Source organism: Curcuma longa, chromosome 7 (assembly GCF_044706935.1).
Source record: "Curcuma longa cultivar G26 ecotype Majalengka, Jawa Barat chromosome 7, ITB_CL_G26_1.1, whole genome shotgun sequence".
Classification (NCBI taxonomy): Eukaryota; Viridiplantae; Streptophyta; class Magnoliopsida; order Zingiberales; family Zingiberaceae; genus Curcuma; species Curcuma longa.
The window spans coordinates 7,709,285-7,733,343 of NC_133867.1; the positions used below are offsets into that span (position 1 = coordinate 7,709,285).

The window sequence follows — 24,059 nt, forward strand, 5'->3', positions numbered from 1 at the left end:
AATAAAATTTAAGAGTTAGTTCTAAAGCACGATCATTCCCCAATCAATACTCATCGAGTTTATACGAACAAGTTAAATAAAACAAGATTAGTAGTTCGAAATAAAACTAGATGATGTGATTTAAATCGAACGAACTTTAATATGTGAACACTCCTTCAAGCTATTTTGGTTGATATTTGTTTTTTACAAATAAAAATTATTTGGCGGCGAAAAATATGCATTTTCCAAAAAATTTAATTTTGCTATAAATGCGCATATACGGCATGAGAATAAGAGGCGTGGACCCCCGCAATTAATTTGCCATAAAGAGTGACTGGAGGAATCTAAAATCACGAGAGGTACTGCTCGTTGACTTGGGTCGCTAGCTCGAAACCAGCTAGTCGTCATCGCATTGTATTATAAAGTCCACTCAAAAGTCGTAATGTATCCCGGGGCAACGGTGAAATGGTTAAATCTATCAAAATTTAAAATTTAATTATGATAAATTTATGGAATTTTTTTTCAAATAGATAGCTGATAAAAAAAAACATTGACTGTTAGATTGGATCATATCATTGTTTTTTAATTTTTCTTGATAGTCAGTAAAAATTTTTATAAAATCGAACCGTTATTCTAAAATTAGTTGAAAGATAGGATATCTAATGGTAATTAAAAAAATCATAATTCAAGAACGATCAAAGGGTCCGAAAGCCTCCACGTGTCATTCTCTTTCATGTACAGAATGGAGTTGAAAAAATTAATTAGTTAGCACCCTAAAACGGGCTTATGTAATTAATATTGTTCAAACAGGTATTAGTATTATTTTAGAAAAATAAAATTAAAGGGCTTCTTTATTATAATTTTCTTAATAAAGCACCCATTCTTTTAAAAACATTAAAATAATATCTTAGTATATTTATATCTTAAGAATATTGTTATGATCAAACACCATGGAAGGTGAAACTGTCAATTGATAAATAATCTGACATGTGCGATCTTAAAAATATCTCGTCGGAGAATGAGAAGAGGATCTAAAACGTAATTCAACAGGAGGTTAGATGGCATCGGAGAGTTCTGACAAATCTGATACTCAAGTTAGAGACTAGTGGAGAAGGAAAAAAGTTTTATTTTAAAAAAGAAGATGAAGAGAGAGATGAATAAACCATTCTTAGGATTTTTATAATCGCCGGAGAACATTTCCACATCGAATAGAATGGTATTATTATGGAAGCATACGAGGAGATCATATTTGACAGTCATTTCTTTTTTACATTTTATATACAAAATAGGATATCTAAGGAGACCATATTGACAACCTTGTAACCACTCTTTTACCCTTATACCACCACGTGTCCTCAAGAATATTTGTGCCCCCCCCCCCCCCCCCCCCCCCCCCCCCCCCCCCCCCCCCCCCCCCCCCCCCCCCCCCCGTGGTCCATGGGCCCACAAAAAGTAGGAAACCCATGCTTATATATGAAATTGAGGGCTCGAGGTTGATATGAGATATGAGACCGATATGACCTTTGAGGCGAGATAGACTTTGAGGCTGAGATAGAGTGTAAGGCTGAGATGGACTCTAAGGCTAAGGTAGAGTCTGAGACCGAGATGTCATAAAAATTCGAAATGAGATTTGAGATTGAGATGACCTTTGAGGTCGAGATGAACTCTGAGGCTGAGGTAGAGTATGAGATCGAAATATCATTTGAGATCGAGATGAGATCTGAGATTGAAATGACCTTTGAAGTCGAAATGCACTCTGAAGCTCAAGTAGAGTCTGAGGTCACGATGAGCTTTGAGATCGAGATGAAACTTGAAGTCGAGATGAATTTTGAAACCAAGAGGGACTCTGAGGTTGAGATGGCTCATGGTCTTACCCAAGCTTCACTTGGGTGGAGTCATCTTCACTAAGGTCATGTTGACTCACCTTGTCAAGTCAGCACTAATATTAACCATCACTTGACTCTTGGTATGTGACTTGTCCCAAAGGAGGAGACCACATCGTACACCGCACCCATCGTCACATATTGCGCCTGTATCAAATATCACATATTGCGCCTGTATCAAATATTAATATTTCAGTATTATTGTAATAGTTATATCATAACTGATATTAAAATATTTTAAAATATACTACCATATAAAAATATAACGCTCCAGTACAGAACCAACCTTATATACAAGTCTGGGGAGTCATGTCACATCAGTATGGTTGCGGTTCCATCATCGGTATGAATTTGTCAGAAGGTATGGTATATTCCGAATATATGTCCCATTATTGACTTATATCTGACAGGTCATGTCACGTACATCTGTCAGGGCACTACCATGTCACGTACATCTGTCAGGGCACTACCATGATTAGTTGCAGAGGTGGCAAAGGGGATATTCATAACCGTATGATGGTGGAGTGGTCTTTCAAGGAACAGGGCAAGAAGAATCGAAGGGGGTTGACTCAGCTCCGACGGCTGAGAGCTGATAGAGCCGAATCGATTCGGGAGATCCGTTCCCTGCTGACTCGATTTTGTTCAAGAGGATGATTCCGAGTTGAGGATTCGAGTCGGCTTGGTCGATTCGAGAGTGGAGGGGAACCCACGCGGAAGGATTCGAACTCGCGTTGCGGAGGGCTTCCTTGAGATACTGACTCGACTCCTCCGACTCGGCCCACATGACTCGTCTCGGGGGGGGGGGGGGGGGGGGTCAACGTTCTGGGTGATTCGGTTCGATTTCGGGCTCCGTAAGTCATGCTGTGTCTTGTCCGATAAGCTACCCTCGGACTTGACTAAGCTCAACCCCACTCTTTGTTGGATTGCAAGGGTGCAAACATAGTCCCACATCTAAAGCACATGGAAAAGATCATGGGGTTAAAAGGATGGAAAGTATCTCCATTGGCATGAGGCCTTTTGGGGAGAGCCCAAGAACAAAACCATGAGGGCTTAGGCCCAAAGTGGACAATATCATGCCATTGTGGAGATATTCGGACATCCTTTTGGACCTAACAAGTGGTATCAGAGCGAGACCGCTCTTCACCGGACTAACCGCCGGATGAGCCATGATCCAGATCTAACCATGTGCTTTGAACCTTAAACAAAGGAAGTGGGTGCTCCCGTGTCTGAATCAAGAGGACCAGACACCAGGTGAGAAGTCCTAGTAGGTCGGGTGGACCGAGGGGCAAAAAGTCCTAGTTGCGACTAGGTGAAAGTCCTAGTAGGTCGGGTGGACCGAGGGGCAAAAAGTCCTAGTTGCGGCTAGGTGAAAAAGTCCTGGTGGATCGAGGATTCAGACATCAAACGGAGGCTTTCCGTTTGAGGGGGGCCTGTGGTCCTTTGTTTGAGGGGGGATTGTTGGGTTGCAAGGGTGCAAACATAGTCCCACATCTAAAGCACATGGAAAAGATCATGGGATTAAAAGGATGGAAAGTATCTCCATTGGCATGAGGCCTTTTGGGGAGAGCCCAAGAACAAAGCCATGAGGGCTTAGGCCCAAAGTGGACAATATCATGTCATTGTGAAGATACGGACATCCTTTTTGGACCCAACACTCTTTACGACCATAACAGCTAAATTGTGGTCGAGTTATTGGAGTTGGACATACCAAGTGAGTCTAATAAATCAGTCGAATCTAAAAGCCTATTTGATCATAAAACCACATATCTATCACTCTAATTAAAGTAGCGCAGCGGAAGCGTGAGGACAATATGCGAGCTAAGGATCCTCATTTGTTTTCCTCAAGTATTGAATTCCCTTAAGTACTTTAATTTGGAGGACCAAATTTCTTTTAGTGGGGGAGGATGTTAGAATCGGTAAAAAAAAAAATAATAATAAAATAAAATAAAATAAAATAAAATAAAATAAATAAAAACCCGGTTCGGTCGGTTAAAAAGGGAATTAGGGTATTGTTTTGATAAACCTCTCTCTCTCCTACTCATTTCCCTCTCCGTGCGCACAACACCCACAACACCCACGCCGCCTCCCTCTCTGCCGACGCCTCCTCCCACATCCGAGCACCTTCCCTAGCACGCCACTTCCGCCCTAACCCTAGCCGCCTTCTCCTCAGCCAACGCCGCCCTTCTGCCCTAATGTGACGCCGCCGCCTCTGCCCTAACGCACCGCCGCAAGCTGTGACGCCTTCAACCCCGACGCCTCCTGCCTTCACTGTGACACCGGCTTCGCCAAGGAGATTACGCGTGGCGAGGGAGAGGGTCGCGATGAAGGACCCTAGATTCGTCTCCCCTTTCCTCCTTCTCCATCCGTTCCAGCCGGCGATGAGCCCTGCCTGTTCGAGCCGGCGATCGCGCGTGACGATGGAGAGGGCCACGACGAAAAACCCCTGATCCGGTTTCCCCTTTTCTTTTTCCCTGTTTGTCCATCCGATGGTGACCTCTGCTGTCCCTTGAGGCCCTCGTCGTCCTCGCACCGCATCGACCTCTGGAAACCAACGTGCGATGGGCCTCACAGATTCTGTCACGCGAAGGAGGTATCAATTCTGTGAATTTCGATTGGGGATGTAAGGGTTTTTCTTTAAGATACCATACACCGGAATAGGTTTAGATTGTTCCCTGTACACACGATTTAGGATTTTGGAATGGGATTTAAGTTCGATTGTTCCCTTATTAAAATAGGTTTAGATTTTGTTGTTATTATTCATATAGGGTAATATTCTGATTATTTTGAGTTATTGTAATATTATGTATAGATACTAGTTCGAGGGGAGCACGCTGACCTGCTGACACTCGAAGCATGGTAGATACTAATGTGGGTACCTTCTGTCCTTTGAATCTGTATATATCTTTGTGCATGAATAACTAGATTAAAAATTGATCATGTACATTTATACATCTATTTTAAAAAGGGGATTAAATTGATAATTAAAATACCGAAACAGGGTTAAATAAATTAAATCATAAAAGGGTAAAAATAATTAATTTACTTCCTGTTCACACATGGGTTTCATCTGGGGGTAATGAAAATGGGAAAGGGTGTTTTCAAATTTTAATAGATACTCTGACCTGTTCTGTCTGTTGATAACTATCTTTACATTGCTTGCTCTATTTTAGTTCTTGCTGTTAATACCTTAGTCTATTGATACTTAGCTTTTATCTGTTGATATTCACCCTTATTGGTAAACATGATTGTGATACTTACATGAGTAAATAATAGATAAGTTAATTTGAGTGGTCGTTTAGACCAAATGAAGAATACACCTACTGAGAATATAATACTGAAAATAATCGATGAAAAAGAGATATAACAAGAAATGAGATAAGAGAAAATAATAAAGATTAAGAGGTGTTAATTAAGAGCCTAGCTTTATACCAGAGTTTTACCAGAGTACTGGACCGTACACCTGAGGAGTGGTGGCGTGATGTAGCCCTCGGTCCAGAGCACTGACCGATCACATATTATTGTGGTAGAGCAGAGGCCACGGTCAGTGTTTACTTTGTCTTCCACCGGTGAGGGCTAGAGAGAAAGCCCGTACGTTTGATAACGTATGCGACAGTATATTCTGAGGAGGCTATTAGCCTACACATATATGAGTTATTGCTATACTCTGATGTTATTGGCTCAGTGATATGCACTTTTTAATTAAGTATATAAATGTTGATACTGTACATAATATTGATCAGATTGAGATTATTGGTGATGATAAATAACAGTAATATTACTTGATTTTCAGATAACAATAAATGAATAGAATGATAAAGATATATATATATATATATATATATATATATTATACTATGTACCAATGGAGAACTGTATAAGAACTGAATGTGACAATATGAATTTATGATCCACTCTACTCCTTGTTTCTTAATTAAGATTACATTCATGCACATCTATTCTGATTACCCACTTAGCCTTTGGCTAACTATCTACACTTTTGGCTTCTAGTTTTGCAGGTACAGATTTAATACTACCTTGGTTCAGTGCTTTAGAGTTGCTCAGAGACTTGACGTACTGATTTTCAGTTGGGATTCTTTATTATCATGTCACCGAGTGAGGTACCTCCCGACGGGCGGGAACGACACCTCCGGGTCGTGACATGGGGACCCTCGGGAAAAATAAAGGAAGTAGGGGAGGCTCGGACCATGAGGGACATGGCAGCCGGACCATGAGAAATGGCAGCCGGACCATGAGAAACGGTAGCGGAGCTTCCAGTGGTCCTTTGTTTGAGGGGGGGATTGTTGGGTTGCAAGGGTGCAAACATAGTCCCACATCTAAAACACATGGGAAAGATCATGGGTTTAAAAGGATGGAAAATATCTCCATTGGCATGAGGCCTTTTGGGGAGAGCCCAAGAACAAAACCATGAGGGCTTAGGCCCAAAGTGGACAATATCATGTCATTGTGGAGATGTGGACATTCTTTAGACCCAACAGGATGTTGCTAGAACTCAATGCAACAACAAACTATGAAACACTTGATTTAACCCTTGGCTACGATCAGCACACAACATTTAATCTAGATCGCCCTAAATCAACAAATCGTGATCTAGATTGCCCTAAATCAACAAATACTTGGGATGGATACCCTCCATCCTAGAACAACACTACTGAATAGTCGATTGCCAAGAGGCAAGTGGATTAGCCAATGAATAGAAACATTTTATTCTTAATCCAATCAACTAGATCCCTTTTAGTTGATTATATCATACCTAGGCAATCACCCATTATTACATTCATCTAAATCTAACGCAACCCTCCAAAATCGCATCATGCAATAACAAGTACACATATCACGTCTTCAAGTGTCTTCCTCTAAGTTCGATGATCATCTTGAGTCTAAAGCTTCACATGACTCACTTGATCCAAGGTCTATCATCCCAAGGTTAATCTATGATCTTCCACTTCAACAAATTTAAGTAGTGCACGCTTCATGCACCATATCAACTACACATGTAAGATGTAACTTAAGATGTATCGCTCACACATCAAAACATGGCTAAGCCTAACCACAATGAAGAACTCATTATACCAACAAATATGGCATGGTTGGGATGAAGATAATAGCTTCTTTTATTGTTACCTCCCAAAAGATACTAACTGCTAAAGCTACATTGGTAGAGGATGTGGCTAACGGCTAAAGTTGCTAAAGCTTCTTTTGTCATAGGTCAATTGCATTAAAGAAAATACTCAAAGATCATTCTTCCATTGTTGCAAGTTATATCTATAGGGCCTAGGAAAATGTATCTCCAATCTCATGATAGTTATTTGTCCCTAGTTATATATGTGGCGTTAGAGTGTTCTTTGGGCTTCCTATATGATAGTTAATTTCCCCACTATTAAATCTATAATATAAAAATAAGATAGGCCAACCTCAATTACCACTTTTCATTACACAAATATGTGTGATTGGTGTTAGTGAACTTGATCCTCTCAACAATCTCATTTCATTCCCCATGCTTCCCATTACTTCTTGTCCAATTACAGAAATTGATAGGCTCAAAATCCAAAAAAACTGGAGTCTAGATAACTTCTTGAGAAGGTACAAGGCTACAAGCAAAGGTCAATGGCGAATGGTGTCCCATTAGTTGAAATTCCTAAGCCATTCACATTGTCTTATATTGGCATTCTATTCTCTTATGTAGAAGCACCATGCAACAATAATTTAAATTAAACATGTGTGAGATTTAAGGCACCAAATCAATAGCGATTTGCTATGTAAAAATTCAAAAATTTATATATTACAAGAATGAGAAAGAGAACATAAGTCAGTATAATAAAAAATAATTTAATTGATTTAAATATTACTGGTGATATAGCATTCAATCAACAATGAAAAAATAAATAAATAAAATAGGAAAGAAAGATACTAGAAAAACTTTTAAGTGATCGATTAAGGAGTAATTTTCTGTGCTGATGAAGATGAGGGAGAGAATGGCATACAAATTTTAATGGTTAGTATAAAGAAGCCAATAAAAGAATTGACAGAAACAAGTTTTCACCAGATAAATAAGTAAATAAGATGGCAAAAGAAGCAAGTAAAAAAAACCTCTATGGAAGGTCATTTACCAATTGGATCGTAATATAAGGCCTTAGAAGATGTCATTAAAATCAGCGGCAGTCAAATTTTAAGAATGGCAACTATATTAGACAAGATTACATTTCCCCACAGCTTTCTCTAATACATGTGTTTCTAGTATTTCAAGAGTACACCAATATATTGAGGTGTGATCAATTCATTTGTGATGCAGTACTCTGGAAGAAGATTGAAAAACTCACTTCCAGTGAGACTCGCATCCCATTTAGTTATGTAAAAAGATGGGCATTACTGATATCTATGTTCTAGTTGAGGATGAGTGTTAAAATAACTTTTATTATTTGAAGTTGTTGAATTACTATTGTTATATTGTTCTTGTGGTATACTCAACCTTATTTTCTCTATATAGAAGGCAATAGTTCCATAAGATAAGATCCCAACAGTTTGCCTACAAGTCATCAGGTCAAAAGTAGTTGTCTAGAACAGTCTGGTGAAAATTTAAAGGACAGTTTGCAGCATTCAGAGCAGCATGCAACATGGAACCTTTTTAACAAATTATGTGAAACCAGTAGCAAATTCCCACCTCTACTAAAGGGTTCAGGTGCCAGCTGGCCTGCAGGTTGTCTTCTTTGAAGTTAAAGCTAATATAAGCAATAGACTTGGAGTGGGTATTTAGGGTGGTAGAAGGTAAGCTGTGGATCATGGAGGACGGTTATATGATCGTCTTGCTGACCTTCAGCAACTGATAAATTTGTTGCCCATGTATATCTGCTTTTCATGATGGACTATAAATAAGGACATACTTAATTAGGCAATTAAATTACTAAAAGATATAACATAAACATAAACCTATGCATAAGAATACCACTCTAACTGGATAAATGATACTAATGGGGCAGGACAAGAAAAGAAAATCACATGCACTATGTAATTGTCTCACACCTGCTCAGGATACCCATCCCTTAGAGCATAATGGCGAGCCATTATTCCTGATAGAGAGGTGAATTCAGTGACAATAGAAGTTGCAAGATCAGACATGGCAAGAGCTGCTGCATCTTCAACAATCGTATGCACACTTTTCTCGTTTCCTAGAGAATGTGACAACTTTCCAACAATCTTTTGAATGCGAACCACTTTGTCCAACATTGTTCCAAGTTTTTCCTGTATAACTTAATTAGAGCTAAAATATCATGTAAATAAATTGTGCCAGTAATCTTCATGACTTACATGAAAAAGAATTCCACCTAGAAGGCCTCGAAATTCAGAAAATTTCTTTTGGGTGTCCATTTTATAGAAAAAACTTGCATCCTCATAGCGCGCTCTGAAGAAATCAAAAATTATATTTTCAAGCAAATATAAGATTTATATTCATATATAATTTGGATAGAGCACCTGTACAAAAAAGTATGAAAGAAGTGCCTAAACTTTAAGGCATCAGAACAACGTTCTCAATACGAATTATTTTACAATTACCGAAGTTAGTAGTTCTATGAGAATATAACTGTTATTGATGGTCTTTGAACCATCAGACATGACAAATAATCTTCCTCATATCATAGTTCATATTTTAATTATCAACTAGTAAAAATCATTGGGATAAGCTACATCTTTATTGAGCTCTATGCAATGCGATATTACTAATACTATTCAAATTAATTCAATAAGTTTGTATTAGATTGACTAGTGTTTTATCATCCGTATACTTTTCACTTTAGTTGGCCAACATTTAAAATTCCATTCCATGACAATCAGAACTGGCGGAAAAAAATTTCATTCTGCCCATTGATAGACACGTAAGAGGTTCCAAAATCCCTAGTACGTAAGGGATACTTGTGAGCTTTCATTCATCTATGAGTTTATCCATTGTTCACACGATCATCCGTCATCTATGAGTGTGTTTGCCATCTATTAGTTCATCCACCATTTGTGAATTCATGCCTTAGTTCAATCGTCATTTGTGAGTTCGTCCACAAGTTTATCCTTTGTTCACAAATTTGTCTGTGAACGAGTAGTGAGACTATCCTTTGTCTACTCATCCGAGCCCATTGTTCGACCGAGCTGAAAACGTCCTAGCCCTAGCCCTATCGCTACGACCTCATCCTTCATATATTGTGTCCTTGTTGCAATTTGCCTAACACCACGATGTTGCAATTCGCTTAACACCACGACACCTCCTTTAGTAAAGTGCCCCTCTTCTTCTTCTTTCTCCTCCTGCTCCTCACCAAGGTGAGACTAACACCATTTGTTGGCACGAGATGAAATGACATGCAACTGTTTCATTTCAACCAGGGACTAAACCCAACTCAAAAAAAAAAAAATTAACAAAATCTATTGGTCGTTTTTAAACATGTTTGGACTATAGAATCTATTGGTCATCTGTGCACATATTTATACTTTCTCAATCTATTTTCTCATTTTATCATCCACTAGAGCTACACCTAATTGCACTCAAATAATAATATCTTTTTTCTTTTTGTAACTTCACATATCCATCACAACATTCTCGTCTCAATTATATTAACTTTTTGTTAGTATTATTTCTTAACGACATAATAGTGTGAGCTGTTGAATAAATACAGAATAAAATATATTACACTAATATCACTTATTAACTACATTTTTAATTGTTGCTAAAATACATATGTTGATAGTTAAAAAGAAAAAGTTAATGGAAGCAATTTCATGGCAATATCCAAAATTATTAGGTCTTTGAATTCAAGTTTAGGAAAGAAATGCATTGTAAAACACTATTTTTTATTTCAGTTATTAAATAATTTTACTTTTCACTTTCATTAAAGTTTTTCTACTGTTTTGATCTCACTAATTCCACCGATACGGCCATGCTTCGTTTTTTTTGGCCATCCGATACAAATATCAAAATTCATTCCTATTCTGCAAACTTAGTAGGGAATCCTATTAATTACTTATTAATAGAAGTACAATTTAGATTTGTAATGAGATAACTGTTTCTTCAACAGAAAAAAAACCAATGGGATGAGCAAGACTGGGGCCACACTGTTAACGAGTGATCAGTGAAAGTAGGAAATGATTTTCCACATTGATTTGCTAAAGTTTTATGCAAGCATAAACTGGCACTGGCAACTGACTTTGCTCTGGAAGATCCAAAGACGAAGTGGGAGGAAAAAAAATAAGAAAGCTGCAAGACAAAGGGAAAAAACAAGGTATATTGCTACAAATGCTTGATACAATGGAAAACTGTTAAGGTGTGTCTCCTGTGGGGTGAGAAAACCAAGAAGGAAATAGAATGACCGTAAATTTTTCCCAGCTCCACTTTCGCTCAGTCTTCTTAGGAGAAAAAACTAGAGGGATCACTTTCACACAATGCAGCTGAAATTGGAGCTTAAAAAATTTTAAAAGAACATTTTATTTTCATATTTATTTTTATTTATGTTTTTTTTAGTTTTTAACAAATAAAGTTTTTAAAAAATTTCCACTCTTTTTCCTTCCATCAAAGGAAACAAAAAAAATCATAATCTTTTTCTGGGATTTTTTTCCTACCCTCTTTCTTTATTAGTTGTTTCCTTTCTTTGAATGAAAAAGAGTGTCAGGGTTTCAATTTATGTTCATCTCTTTCAAATTTGAAAAATAGCATCCCATCTAACCAACAAATTCTGAAACTTCAAAAGAAACACTTAAATCTGACTGAAGAATTTGAGAAACAGAATAAGTCAGTAAATTGTATTGCACTTTCTAAGGTAAGAATATAAAAAGATGAAGAAATTTCACAGAGGATCCACAAAACAACCAATCGGACGCCATTACCACAGACTTTCATTGATGAAAAAAAGTCAACCAAGCTGCAAGGTTATCTGATTTACTTTGATGCCAGATTAATTTGGTTCAAGTTCAAGAAATGTCCTAAGACAAAGCTTACCTTAGTACAGCTTCATTTCCTTTCCGAACTACTTGTTCATCAATTAGTCCATTTGCAACCTATAAGAAGAATAAATAAGTGTAAGATACAGGGGAAGAACAACAGCAATACAGCATGCAGAACTAAATGGGGTTATTGGAGGATCAATAAGAAAGCTTACAGCAATGAAGTATGGCATTAAAGTTCCTGTATGTTGGCTGATCAAGGGGAAATACTTCTGGTGCTTTTGCATGACCTACATGATAAAATATAGATAATTACCTGATACAAGAGTTTACATATTCTTGCTCAACATATTCCTTAACTGAGAAAAAGATAAAGAATACCATAATCACAAAATATCATACATGATCAGTGTTTGAAATTCCATATTGTACCTTTAGGTATTGACTGAAACTTTAAAAGTCCATGCAGAGGCCCATAGGTGAACCAACATATTCAGATGGTCCACTTTGACTTGTAAGCAACTTATAGCAATATGTTGCCAAATGACTAGCGACACAACTGTTATCAAAGACTAGAAACAAAAAAATGAGGCATCCCCTTTTTTGATGTTTTAATCTCATCTGCAGCATTTTTTCTAATTTAAAAAATCATTATTCAGTATATTTGAATTTATTATGGGCATGAGGGCATAAGTTCTAGCAGTGTTTTCACAAGGTTGAGGGGGGTATCTATGGAAGCATGAACCCTTATTTCTAAACTGAGAGGAGAAAGAGGTGCAAATGCAATGTTGGGGAAGATTCTTAGAATGTCTGAACATCTCCAAATAGGAAAACTAACAAGAGAGCCAGGATCAGAGACCTTTCCTTTGTTTCCAAGGTAATATTCTGTTTCTATCAAGATTCAATCATTGGAGTTGTTTTTTCTTTTCTGTCAACCCTCATAAATACTTTGTTAAAGCTAGAGACAGTGAGGAACTGAGTAGAGGTGAGAGAATCTGATAGGCCTCTAGCTTGATGGACCTAGCAGTGATTTGATCACCAAGCAGTCCATTGTGAGCAGTAAACAGAAACAGAAGGAAAAAAGAAGAGAAAGTGAGTGGGTGAATAAAGGTTATGACTCCAGGTGTTGATCCAACAGGATTATATAAAACAAGTTTGGGCTAGTAAATATCCATATCCAAGAATTGATGAAGGCTAAGGCAATAATTTAGCTTTAAAAGCAAAGGGTAGTCATTCAAAAACACAGTACTTTTTGCTCCTGTTGACTGTTTGATTACACACTTTTGATTTCAAGTAACCTCTGTGAATACATTCTTTGATATGAATATCACATGAATATTTGAGATTTAGAGTGTTAGTCTCATCGGCTGCTAATATTCATGTATTTGATGTATGCTTTCGATCATGGAATTATTATTGCAGCATGATTAATTGCTGTTATTGCATACCACCATTTATATATGCACAGATCATCTCAAGAGTGCTGTTCTCAATAATAGTGCTAAGAGAAGTTGGTTTGTGCCTCCTAAATGTGACTTCTATTGCACAATTGACAGAAGAATTGAAAGATTCATTTGGTCATCATTCTTACAAGATGAGGAAGATTTGGTGAAGGAATGAAGGTGTTATTTGACACAGACGATCTATTGAGGAATGAGCCAAGGAAGAGTGAAAAAACCAAGTGGGCATTGACCATGGAGTAAGAAACACTGGTTTATCCTGCTGGTTAACATGGTACATCATTGTTGCATGCACAACAATGCTAAAACTCATGGTGAGCGCAACAACTCTCAAACACTCCTCTTTTGATATAAGAAATATACAGAACTGAACAAGAGGGAAATACAGCATATAAAAGGAAGTAGCCAACATGTCACTATCTCACAAATCATACTATGAGTCCATTTGTTTTGCAGAAATTAACTTATATGGGTAATATGATTTCAAAGGAAAGTTTTTACAGGGAATATATATTTTCCTCGGCTCCAAAATTTATAGTACATCTACTTCTACCCCTCTGCAGGAAGCGAAGGAACTCACCACAGATTCAGCCTCAAAATGGTTGTTGCTGGCCTCAAGCATCTCTATTTCTAGGATGGTGACAAACACACTTCAACCTCAAAATGGTTTTCACTGGTCTTGAGCATCTCTATTTCTAGGATAACGATGAAAATGTTGATTCTCCTCCTTCCTTCTCCTATAGTGGCTCACCTAATCTGACTGCCTGCTCTGCATCCCCCACCAGGGCATCCAGGGTTTCTGGTGCCAGGCTGCAACTACTACTTTCCCCTTGAATGGCAATCAGTTGTTTAAATATGTAGGCCACCTAGGTGATCCTCAAGAACGACTCCATCAACCATGTCTAGAGGCCCACTAGAAAATCCCGGGGCAGTCCATCTCCCATCTCAATTTATGCAACATTTTAGTTGCGCCTCCATATAACACTGCCTCCTGACACCACCAAGCAACGAAAATGCCAATGACCTTAGCCCCATTAAAAGTCACCCGAAGGCCCTCACCCACAGCTCAAACTGACTCAGGTTCCACATCAAACTAAGCTGAGGGAAAATGACTTCCACTCGTTTTGAGCAGAAGTTAATTTTCTCAAAATGACATTTTCAGTTGATTAGCATTTTTTTTTTGTTGGTCATGGTTTTCCATTGCCCCAAACATCAGGAAACACGAAAAATATAAATGAAATACATTTTCCGCAATCAAAGGGACCTTCTAATTGGTACCTCTAATTAGTCTGACCACATTATCAACAAACTCAGCTTGTCTTCCTTTATCATCTCTGTAATGGGTAACCTATCTGCCAGAATTTTTAAAGATTATTACATATACAAGAAGCTATGTAGTGATTACTTCAGTGATATTTGTTTTTCATTTCTTGAATTGTCACAGATATTTGTCTCTGAGAAGAAACTTTAAAATCATAAATTATTTAAAAAAATCATAAAAATTAAGATAGAAGTCATTCTTTCATGCTGGACAATCAACATCAAATAAACAATTATATTAGGAGAAGAATGTAAAATGCTGGAAGCAGAATAACACAGGTTACCATAATCAATATGTCCTTTGGAAGCTCCAAGAAATATTCATCAAATCTACCAAGTATAGCAAGAGGAGCCTCCACTAGGTTTACAACCTGGTGGGAAGATATTTAGATATTGCAAATATACTAAATTAATTCTTGAGACCAAATAAAAGTGGCAATTGATACCTCCTCGACTAAACTGTCTTGCATTATTGCATTGCTGTTAACACTTGCAGCTAATGAGTCAACATCACATATAATTTTTTCTTTCCGTTCCTGCAATTAAAAATCATAACAGAACATGATAAACATCTTAATTTATTGTAAGACACTCCAAACAACGATAGTTGTCCTTTATCTACTTAATAGGCTGCAGATTTTGCCTATCTAATAATAGAATAGTCTAGATACAGGTTGAGGAAAACACAAGCAACTATATGACCAGAAGTTTCAGATTGAAGTTGAACAATATTCTACTTGGGACTAACACGATATGTCTGTTGATAATCTATCAACTAATTGTGGCAAAAGGTGATACCCTCATCCCAGGGGCCCCTCTAGTACTATCCCAAACGATCTGGAAGGGATGTAAATCACCGGGGGCTTTGCCCTGGCCAAGTGGCCCACTGCATGATGAAGGATAATCTATCAACTAATTGACTTTAGAGATAGAAGTGTGAGAAAATTGAGTCAAATCAAATAGCACACATATATCTCAAATTAACACTATAAATACAGGATGCATTTGTAAGAATTCTGCATTGCTGTATATTTTTGGTATGTTGGACTGTACATCCACCAACTTGTACCAAAAATAATAAAAATACAATATGTGCAGTATATAGTGCTGTGATAATACCTACTCAGAGGTTGCTTGTAACTATGCATATCATGCAACTCCATCCAACAAATCTTTTCTAATAACCCTAGACACCCCAATTACTAGGCATCACATCCAATACATTAGGAGTGGGCAAATCTAGACCCAAATCAGTACACCGAACATAACCCAAAAATTCAGCTTTTTGGTTCAGTCGGGTAGGAAAGTAGTCAACTTTTTCGGGTTCAGTTTCAATTTACTTCCTAGAGAAACTGATAAGCCAAAACCAAACTGATTAGTGATTAGTAATTATATACATATAAATATCCACTTTGAACCACATTAACCCTAATATTTAGTATCTATTTGATTATTATCTATATTCTTTTCAGTGTTTAGGATGATTAGCAACACTAAAATGATCATTAGTTATTAATTAAATAAATATTGTAAATGGTTTAGTAGTTAGTGCGTACTTGGTTTGTATACATTTTAATTAAAATTTTCAGTTTAAACAAATCAAACCTGAACCCAACCAAAATCTTGGGTTTGGTTTCAGCCCAAAATGTTTTGGTCTTGGGTAACAAATTTCAAGCCAAAAAACATTTATTTTGGGTTTGGTTCTACCTATGAAGCCAGTAACCCGAACAGTGCCCAGGATGTACATGCTTCCTGGTAACTGTATTTTTTATTTCGATCCATATTTCTCAATAATATAGCAAGCTAAATAAACAACTGAGATATACCTTCATATTAACCAAGATGCCAGCATCCCTCATCTTATGCAGGTATGCCTCTGCACTTTCTATCTGAGATAAGAAAAGCGTTCAAGTTAGCTCTTTGTTAAGTCGGCCAAAAAAAGGAAGTCATTGAAGAACAATGTACAGAAAACACAACAGATGAGACCAAAATCCAATCAAGAATGGCAAAAGCTATTTTAATTGGTTCAACAAAACAATTAGACAAACGACACTTGATTAAGGTTACCACAACAAGCTTCAATCCTGCCAGCAATGACATCGTGCCAATGCTAGAAGGTGATGACAGATGCCACGGGTCAGAATTGATTAAAGTGTGATGACCTAGTATACAAGAAGAAGAAAGAGGTCAGTTTCCAACCTAAAGCAGCTATGGCAGCAACACAGGAGGAAAGGCTGAAGAAAGGGGAAAAGAAGAAGTTTCATCTTGTTTTGGCATAAGATGTCATTCTATTTCTATTTCAGTAACCCCTTCACAAGCTGTGATCATATCCCGCTCATCATTTCTATTTCTATTTCAGAAACCCCTTCACAATCTGTGATCATATTCCACCCATCGGCTCAGCACCATTTGAAGCACAAAAATGTCAACTTTCTGATCGTATTCACCATTAAATCCACAGCCCTAGCTCACCACTCTCAAGTGATGACTTTCTCTTCCTCACATCCTGCATCCTCCTGAACTCTTTCGCTGTCACTTCTGCACAAAAATGGCAATCTTCAACTTCTGAGATCATCTGTTTCTCCCAAAGAGAATTGGAAGAGGTCAAATATTGAAGGGTAACATTTTGGAGAAGCATAGAAAAGACATCAGAGAAAATGCCTGAAAGATGCCAAGTTCCTCTTCCATGTTGCGTTAAGATAAGTGGAATGCAACTACTGGCAATAATTCTACAAATATCAAGCAAGACAGCTTGAAATTTTAAATGATGCCATAATGCTATAAATGTTATATTGTGCACAGATAAGCATCAGATCTTGCTACATTGTAATATAAAATATCTAGAAACTATTTCATTGATCATTCAGAACATTCTATTATTGCGACTATCAGCATTCCAAGTAACTGATGTTGCATTTTTATGAAAGAAGAGTAGAATGGTCCATACGTAATTATAAACACAGAACATTTTGTGATAGGAACCAAGTAAAAGGTTCTGCAATTTTTTGAGCACATTCATGTAAAAGTTTTACACGACAACGAGCTAAACAAAGGTGGTATGAAGAGAGAAAGAAAGTGGATGAATAAGATAGTAACACCTTGCTGAAACTTGTGAATGGCTTTCTAGGGATTCAGCTCATAACACCGAGATCAGCTTAGCCTTAGATCAGAATAAGACAAAAAGAAAAGAACCATGTTATTCATTCGTTTCGCCCGTCCCTTCTCTTCACCAGTAAGAGCAACATAAAGATGATGGTAAATGAATATCAGACCTCAAGCAAGGATATTTTTTTTTTAATTTTACAGATTTACCATCTAAGCTTAAATTACGACTCTAGGAAGGACAGGAAACAACAAGAACACAATTGCCGAACTGCTACTAATGCACACATAAAACTGTGTTAGAAGAGGAACAAATATTCAATAAATCACACTAGAGCAAATCATTCCTCAAAGAGTTCCCCATGGGTAGTTAAATAAAAAATACAACCTTTAAAATAAAAGGTATTTGAAATTAGATATCTTAAAGATTAACATTACCTCAAGTATGGCCGAGTGCGAACTCCGAAGCCCGCATGTTTGCCTCCCACTATCAATAGGAAAATAAAAGGAAAATAAGTCGGTTTCCACAAAGCAATGATTCTAAGGTCTACAATAAAAAATTAAAAACAACATCAACAAACAAAAAAAACATGAAATTATTTGGTTCAAGGTTTCTAAGAGCAAAAGAGTTATATAGCCAACACAGAACAATTAGACCAAATTATAACCAATCTGCAAAGGAGATAAAGCTTTTACAATTTCATAATACAAAGAGAGACTCTATTACAATGTTTATTTTCAGTCAACCTAGACACAAACATTTGTTTTCCAACACTCGTACAGTCAAAAGGAGTCAGTTGCAATGAATTTAGAAAGAATTGCAAAGAATGACAAGCAATTGACAGAACAATTTAAAATACCATGATGGTCCAATCTTAAACTAGATTGTACGAGATTCTTGTACATTGGTTCACACAGTCAAATCTTAAACTTGCCAGAGTTTCTACAGTTTGGGTGCCATATCATGTTGTGTTAATATCATTTTGATATTTATTAATCCAATTATCGATGATAACATGATTAACTTTACTTAGTGTGCATTGTAACTTTTAATTAACTATTTTACTATGATTAACTACTTACTATAATTTACTTGTATTATAATTATATACTGATAGTTATAATTGATTATTTACTTTTTATTTGCTAACAGTCGACTTATAATTATAATTTAGTGACAGTTACAAGTAAATATTTGCTATAAAATATAATACAAGTAAAATAATTACACAATTACTGTTTAACAGTAAATTATCTTGACCATAATTACTAATTATCTTAGCATACCTACATATTACTAACAGTAATTAAGTTGTTAAATAATTTACAATAAATAAATTAACATATAATTTATTACACCCAAATTTATTTACTATGTTAAAGTTTATATATTAACAAGTTTATTAAGTAATTTATTTGTTGTATATTATAATAGTTTATTAGCACTCATGAGTTAGATACTGAGGCCCATCCACGACTGCCGCAGACTCACAACACTGAAGGTTGTCAATGACTTTCACATACTCGTGATTTGGACATTGGTGTTCAAATCAGTGGCAATGGCCTCAAGATCGGCACAAGTAGGAGCTAAAACCATGCACATGATCACCTAATTCCATCCTCCTCTAAGTTCATCTAATTGATTCCTCTGTGAGCTAATGATGATTCCTTCACGAGTCAATGAGACAAAAACCTTCTCCAACGAAAATGGCCCAATTTTACAACCAAAATATCCATAAAACCACACATTAAATTTGTGAAATCACTCTCAATCATAGATAGAAATCTCAAGTTGCTTAATCCCATGTTCTAGTAATCACATGGAACAGTAAATCTCAATAGCAATGTGACTTGAGATTTCAGTTCATGGCCCCCTAGTATAAGGTCAAGGAGAAATTTGATACAACTGTTAATCAATGTCCAATGCATAGTTGTTAAAGCGATGAGTGAAATTTTCATTGATTAAACAAAATCATTAAAATCATCCAACTCATAATAGTACATGCTGAACATATCTAAATGAAGATAAAATAGAAGCTGAAATACAGGTTAAGCATAGTAATAGAATGAGAAAACAACAGTTAGGCATTTGTTTCTATGAAAAATTACCTACAACGGAACTCCTCAAAAGTAAAATGGCAAAACTATTTTATTTTATCTAGATAGAAGCTAAAATACCACGTAAGGACAGCAAATGGAATGAGAAAAGAAATGGATAGGTTTTTGTCTCTACCATAAAATTACCAACCTTGAAACTCCTCCAAAAGAAAAAGGTAAAACTGTTTCACCATGTAGTGCTAAAATCCAGCGAATTGGCCTACTAAACAAGACCTATATGTGAAAAAAGGTCAATATCTTAAAATTAATTGGAGAATAAAGTATATGGCATAAGGCATGAAAATAGAGTATAAACAAGGTTTCAGGTAACATAAAAACAATATTAAAAGATTGAGAAGAAGTGCCTAGACAGAAATCAGATAATCCATGATTGTGAATATACGCACTTAGACAAAAAATATTGTAAAAATTAGAATTCCAAAATTAACCGTACATATGCAAGCAGATTTTATCCATGAAATATCAGATGACAAATATGTATTGGATGGCCTGAATGAATGGCTCCCTCCAACTTGATATAAATATATCTAATATGTCAAGTAAAGATTTCCAAGACATTGTGGAAATTTGAACAACAAAATACTATGCAATCTAATCAGCACATCAAGCCAATAAATCAAAGTCCAACATTTGTGTAGATTGAAGTAGTCTCTTTACAACAAGACTTTTACGAAATTTCATAACTGTACCATATATTTCAGCCCCAACACTAGATAAATTTTGTTAAGGGCTATGTTAGACCCTGACAGACAGCACAAAAGAATATCAAAGATCATTGAGCATGGACCATAACTGTATCTGTTATAAGTCTAGGTCATCAACTAGCAATGATATAGACTACAGTAGCAGAACAAATTCATGTTTTCAACCACAAATAATACCCATAGCTTGCTGTTGTATTATCACAGTATACTTGACATTAACGGCTCTGCATTGTAAGAAGCATTTAAATTTTTGGTTGGAAAATCTCATTGTTGGACCAGTAAAGAGCTTAAAGTAGCACCATCACATATCACTCTTACGAGAAACAAAAAAATCAAAAAACAATTAAAACAAATAAATTTTTAGTTTTAGTGTATACTATGCTTAGATATGGAATAGTACAAATCATATTGCAGAATGGCTGATCACATTCAGGTATCTTTTTACTGTACTGGCCATTATAATTCGTAATTTAAGTGTTGTTGGTAAGAAAACCATCCTATTTTAAGTAGTCTATTATGAGCTCAGCTTAGAAAGATTATGCTAGTATACAACTGTAGCACCAAATAGAGAGGTGGATAAGACTAAATACAGTGATATAAATCTAGGATAAGCTGTTGTTGTGTTGACACTATTATCACAGTGTTGACCTATATGACTTTTGCAACAACATTTTTTTTTTTACATTGCTCTTTATATAATATTTTGGCTCTTGATCAATTACAAACTTAACTCTCTTACAAAGTGCTTTTCTAGTAAAGTCTACTCTGAAAAAATTACAATATTGAAATTTAATGGTTTCATTCTCTTATTTTTCATACCAGTTCCCATAACCATTCAGCGACTTATAGTGTTTGTAGACTTAACATAACTTTCTATTACAAGCCTTAAACGGTTAAACCTCGATGAAAATTTATCTTACAGAAATTGCATACAAATTTCACATCAAAAGCAAATTAATTTAATTCAGCTTATATCTCTAGCCAATAAACTTATGATCTTATTGCTTTGCATCTAATAATATAGTCTCTTCACTTTCCTTGATTAATAGTCCAAACAAATATTTGAGGATATTTTACATTACGAAGTATGTTAAATTTCAAAGGAATTAAAATATAAAGCCTCAAAAAATGAGATTCATATTCTTAGTCATAATTTCTCTAACTCAGGTCTATTGTTTTCATAAGATGCATTGTTTGTGTAAAATACTTTCAACTATATAAGAAGCCCTTGATTGTGATTAAGAATCAATAGTTAACTATTTGATGATTTTTAAATTCGATTACTATTCTTGAATTAAGAAACACAAAAAGAAGCCATGGGCATATTCATAATATGGAAAAATTTTACAAAATTTTATAGGAAAAAATATTTTTTGTTAAGCGCATAGAGCCAAATAAAATACATCATTAAGCCACCTCTTCCATTGCTGAGGCAACCTTCCTGAAGCCTGAGTGGAACCTAATATTGCAGAGATGCTTGTTGACAAGCCACTCCTTGCTGCTGTTGATTGTGTGCCGCAAGGGCAAGGCTGCCAGAGGAATCACTGAAGGTTCACCAAGGTTGTCAGAGGCTCAAGGAAGGATCACGGATGATTCCTCAAATGCTCAAGGAATGTTCACGAAAGGCTCACATAAGGCTATTGGATTGGGCAATGGTAGCTTGCAAAGGTGCATGCAAAGGAGGTAGAGGGATACCAAAGGGAGTGGTTTGATTTGCAAAAAATCAGCAAAGGAGACAGAGGGGACTCATGAGGGGGCTGTCAAAGGTGTGGAGGGCTGCTGATTGTTGCAGTGTGGTCCACGGAAGGCTGTCAAAGGGGCTGAATGGCTGTTGAAGAGAGAGGCAGGAACTTGCATGAGGGAGGAAGCAAGGAGAATGGCGACCATCTTTCATTGACTAACATAAAGTTTTTGATTGAGCATGATTTTCCATCCCATCGAATAACTGGAAATTGGGTTAAAATTTCCTAAGAAAACATTTAAGCTAAATAAAGAATCCTTAAAGAAACAAATTGCACTGATGCTCCAAGATTGGAACATGAGTATGAATAATAGCTCTCCAGCCTCTCAGAAATATAAAGCAAGATGGTGGTAGCAAGAATGACAGGGGAAGAGATAGCCTGATGTTAATCTTCACTGTATATGTGATGAGCTGAGTGCTAATTTCCAAATTTGCAGGGCAACCAGCAATCCTTCAATGCAAGACGCATAGAGAGAAGCAGTGAGAGGATCAATTCAAGATGCTATCAACCATGATCACATAACATTTACTCCTAAGTCTAGCTGCTAAATTTTAATTAGGGTTTGGTTGTTTTAGATTTAACTTAATTTAGATCTAAAATTTCATTAAAGGCAAACCAAGAGTGATAATCATCTGTGGTTATATGTTTTCTTTTCCATGCATTCAACTATCATGTTAATCTACCAGTAAATTGGATTGTTTTACAGCGGACATATGAGGACTGATGAGTAGCACCACATTTGTTTGGATCAATAATGACTAGTAGCAGGTTTCAGATGCTTCAACTCCAGACAGAGTATTGTGAGTATTATACCCAAGGTTTAAAATATCGAGTTGTGCTAAGGTTTCGGTCCCGGACTGGAACGATACAGTTTCGGTACCGTATCATACCCGGTATAGTTTCGATATTTTTAAAATATAAAATATATTAATTAAAATAAAAAATTTAATCTAAATATTTAAAAATAAAAAATAAAATATTTTTAAAAAATAATAAGATAATTTTATGAATTTTAATAAAGTCTATTTAAATTATCCCCAACTATAGCTAATAATTAATTATTAAAATCTCAATTAAACCCAAGTAAAAAAATCTCAAAAAAAACCAAAATTGCAACTACAGCACCCCTGGTCGCACGCGGCCCGTGCGCGGAGGCGTTGTCAGGCCCGCGCGACGCCTCCGGTGGCGTCGCCGGGCCCGGGTAGCGCCTCCGGTGGCGGCGCCGGGCCGCGCGACGCCTCCGGAGGCGTCTCCCAGCCGAAACCACCGTCAATGCTATGTCGATGTCGGTCCGTCGACGGAACGAAATTTCACCCGTATCGCGCGATACTGCTCGAAATTTCAAATCCTGATTATACCTAGAAGCATAATGCAAAATAGTACAAGTAAGACCTCAAACCATAACTACGATGTACTTTTCACTGATCAAATCAAATAAGGAAATGAAATAATCAACACAGCATAAGAGAAACCTAGGCATCAAAGCTTGTAGACATTTTGGCAGCCACACAAAGCATAATTATACACAGTACATAACCCAACAACCAAGAAGCATAATAATAAATATGATAGTAGTATGCTAAAAATTCAGTAAAGAAAGCATGTTGTGCAAAAACTTCACGTTGATGTATTCGTTTCAAGATAAACTGATGCAATTATTAAGTCCAAATTGCTGAACAGAATGTTAAAAGGTGACATTTCTCACCTGGGAATTCCATCTCATTGATTTTGGAAAAGAAATCATAGCCAAAATACTTGGTAGACCTTCTGCTAGAACCTAGTAATGCCAAAAAGCAGATTAAAGCAATATCCAAA

At 36.4% G+C, this 24,059-nt stretch overlaps 1 protein-coding gene across 2 annotated transcripts in view; it reads right to left on the minus strand.

Annotated features, from left to right (window-relative positions):
• Positions 1 to 8,894: 8,894 nt before the first annotated feature.
• The window catches only part of LOC141831933 (glycine--tRNA ligase, chloroplastic/mitochondrial 2), a 35,216-nt gene continuing 20,051 nt past the window's right edge, over positions 8,895 to 24,059 (minus strand). The window contains exons 18-27 of one of the 2 annotated variants that reach the window (XM_074719360.1): positions 23,950 to 24,021; positions 19,929 to 20,011; positions 18,119 to 18,167; positions 16,405 to 16,467; positions 15,025 to 15,114; positions 14,863 to 14,949; positions 12,014 to 12,088; positions 11,854 to 11,912; positions 9,186 to 9,279; positions 8,895 to 9,119 (exon numbers count right to left, since the gene is read on the minus strand). In XM_074719360.1, the coding sequence (XP_074575461.1) occupies positions 8,895 to 9,119; positions 9,186 to 9,279; positions 11,854 to 11,912; positions 12,014 to 12,088; positions 14,863 to 14,949; positions 15,025 to 15,114; positions 16,405 to 16,467; positions 18,119 to 18,167; positions 19,929 to 20,011; positions 23,950 to 24,021 (897 nt within the window). The remainder of the gene's footprint in view (positions 9,120 to 9,185; positions 9,280 to 11,853; positions 11,913 to 12,013; positions 12,089 to 14,862; positions 14,950 to 15,024; positions 15,115 to 16,404; positions 16,468 to 18,118; positions 18,168 to 19,928; positions 20,012 to 23,949; positions 24,022 to 24,059) is intronic. The other variant, XM_074719361.1, reaches the window with a different exon arrangement.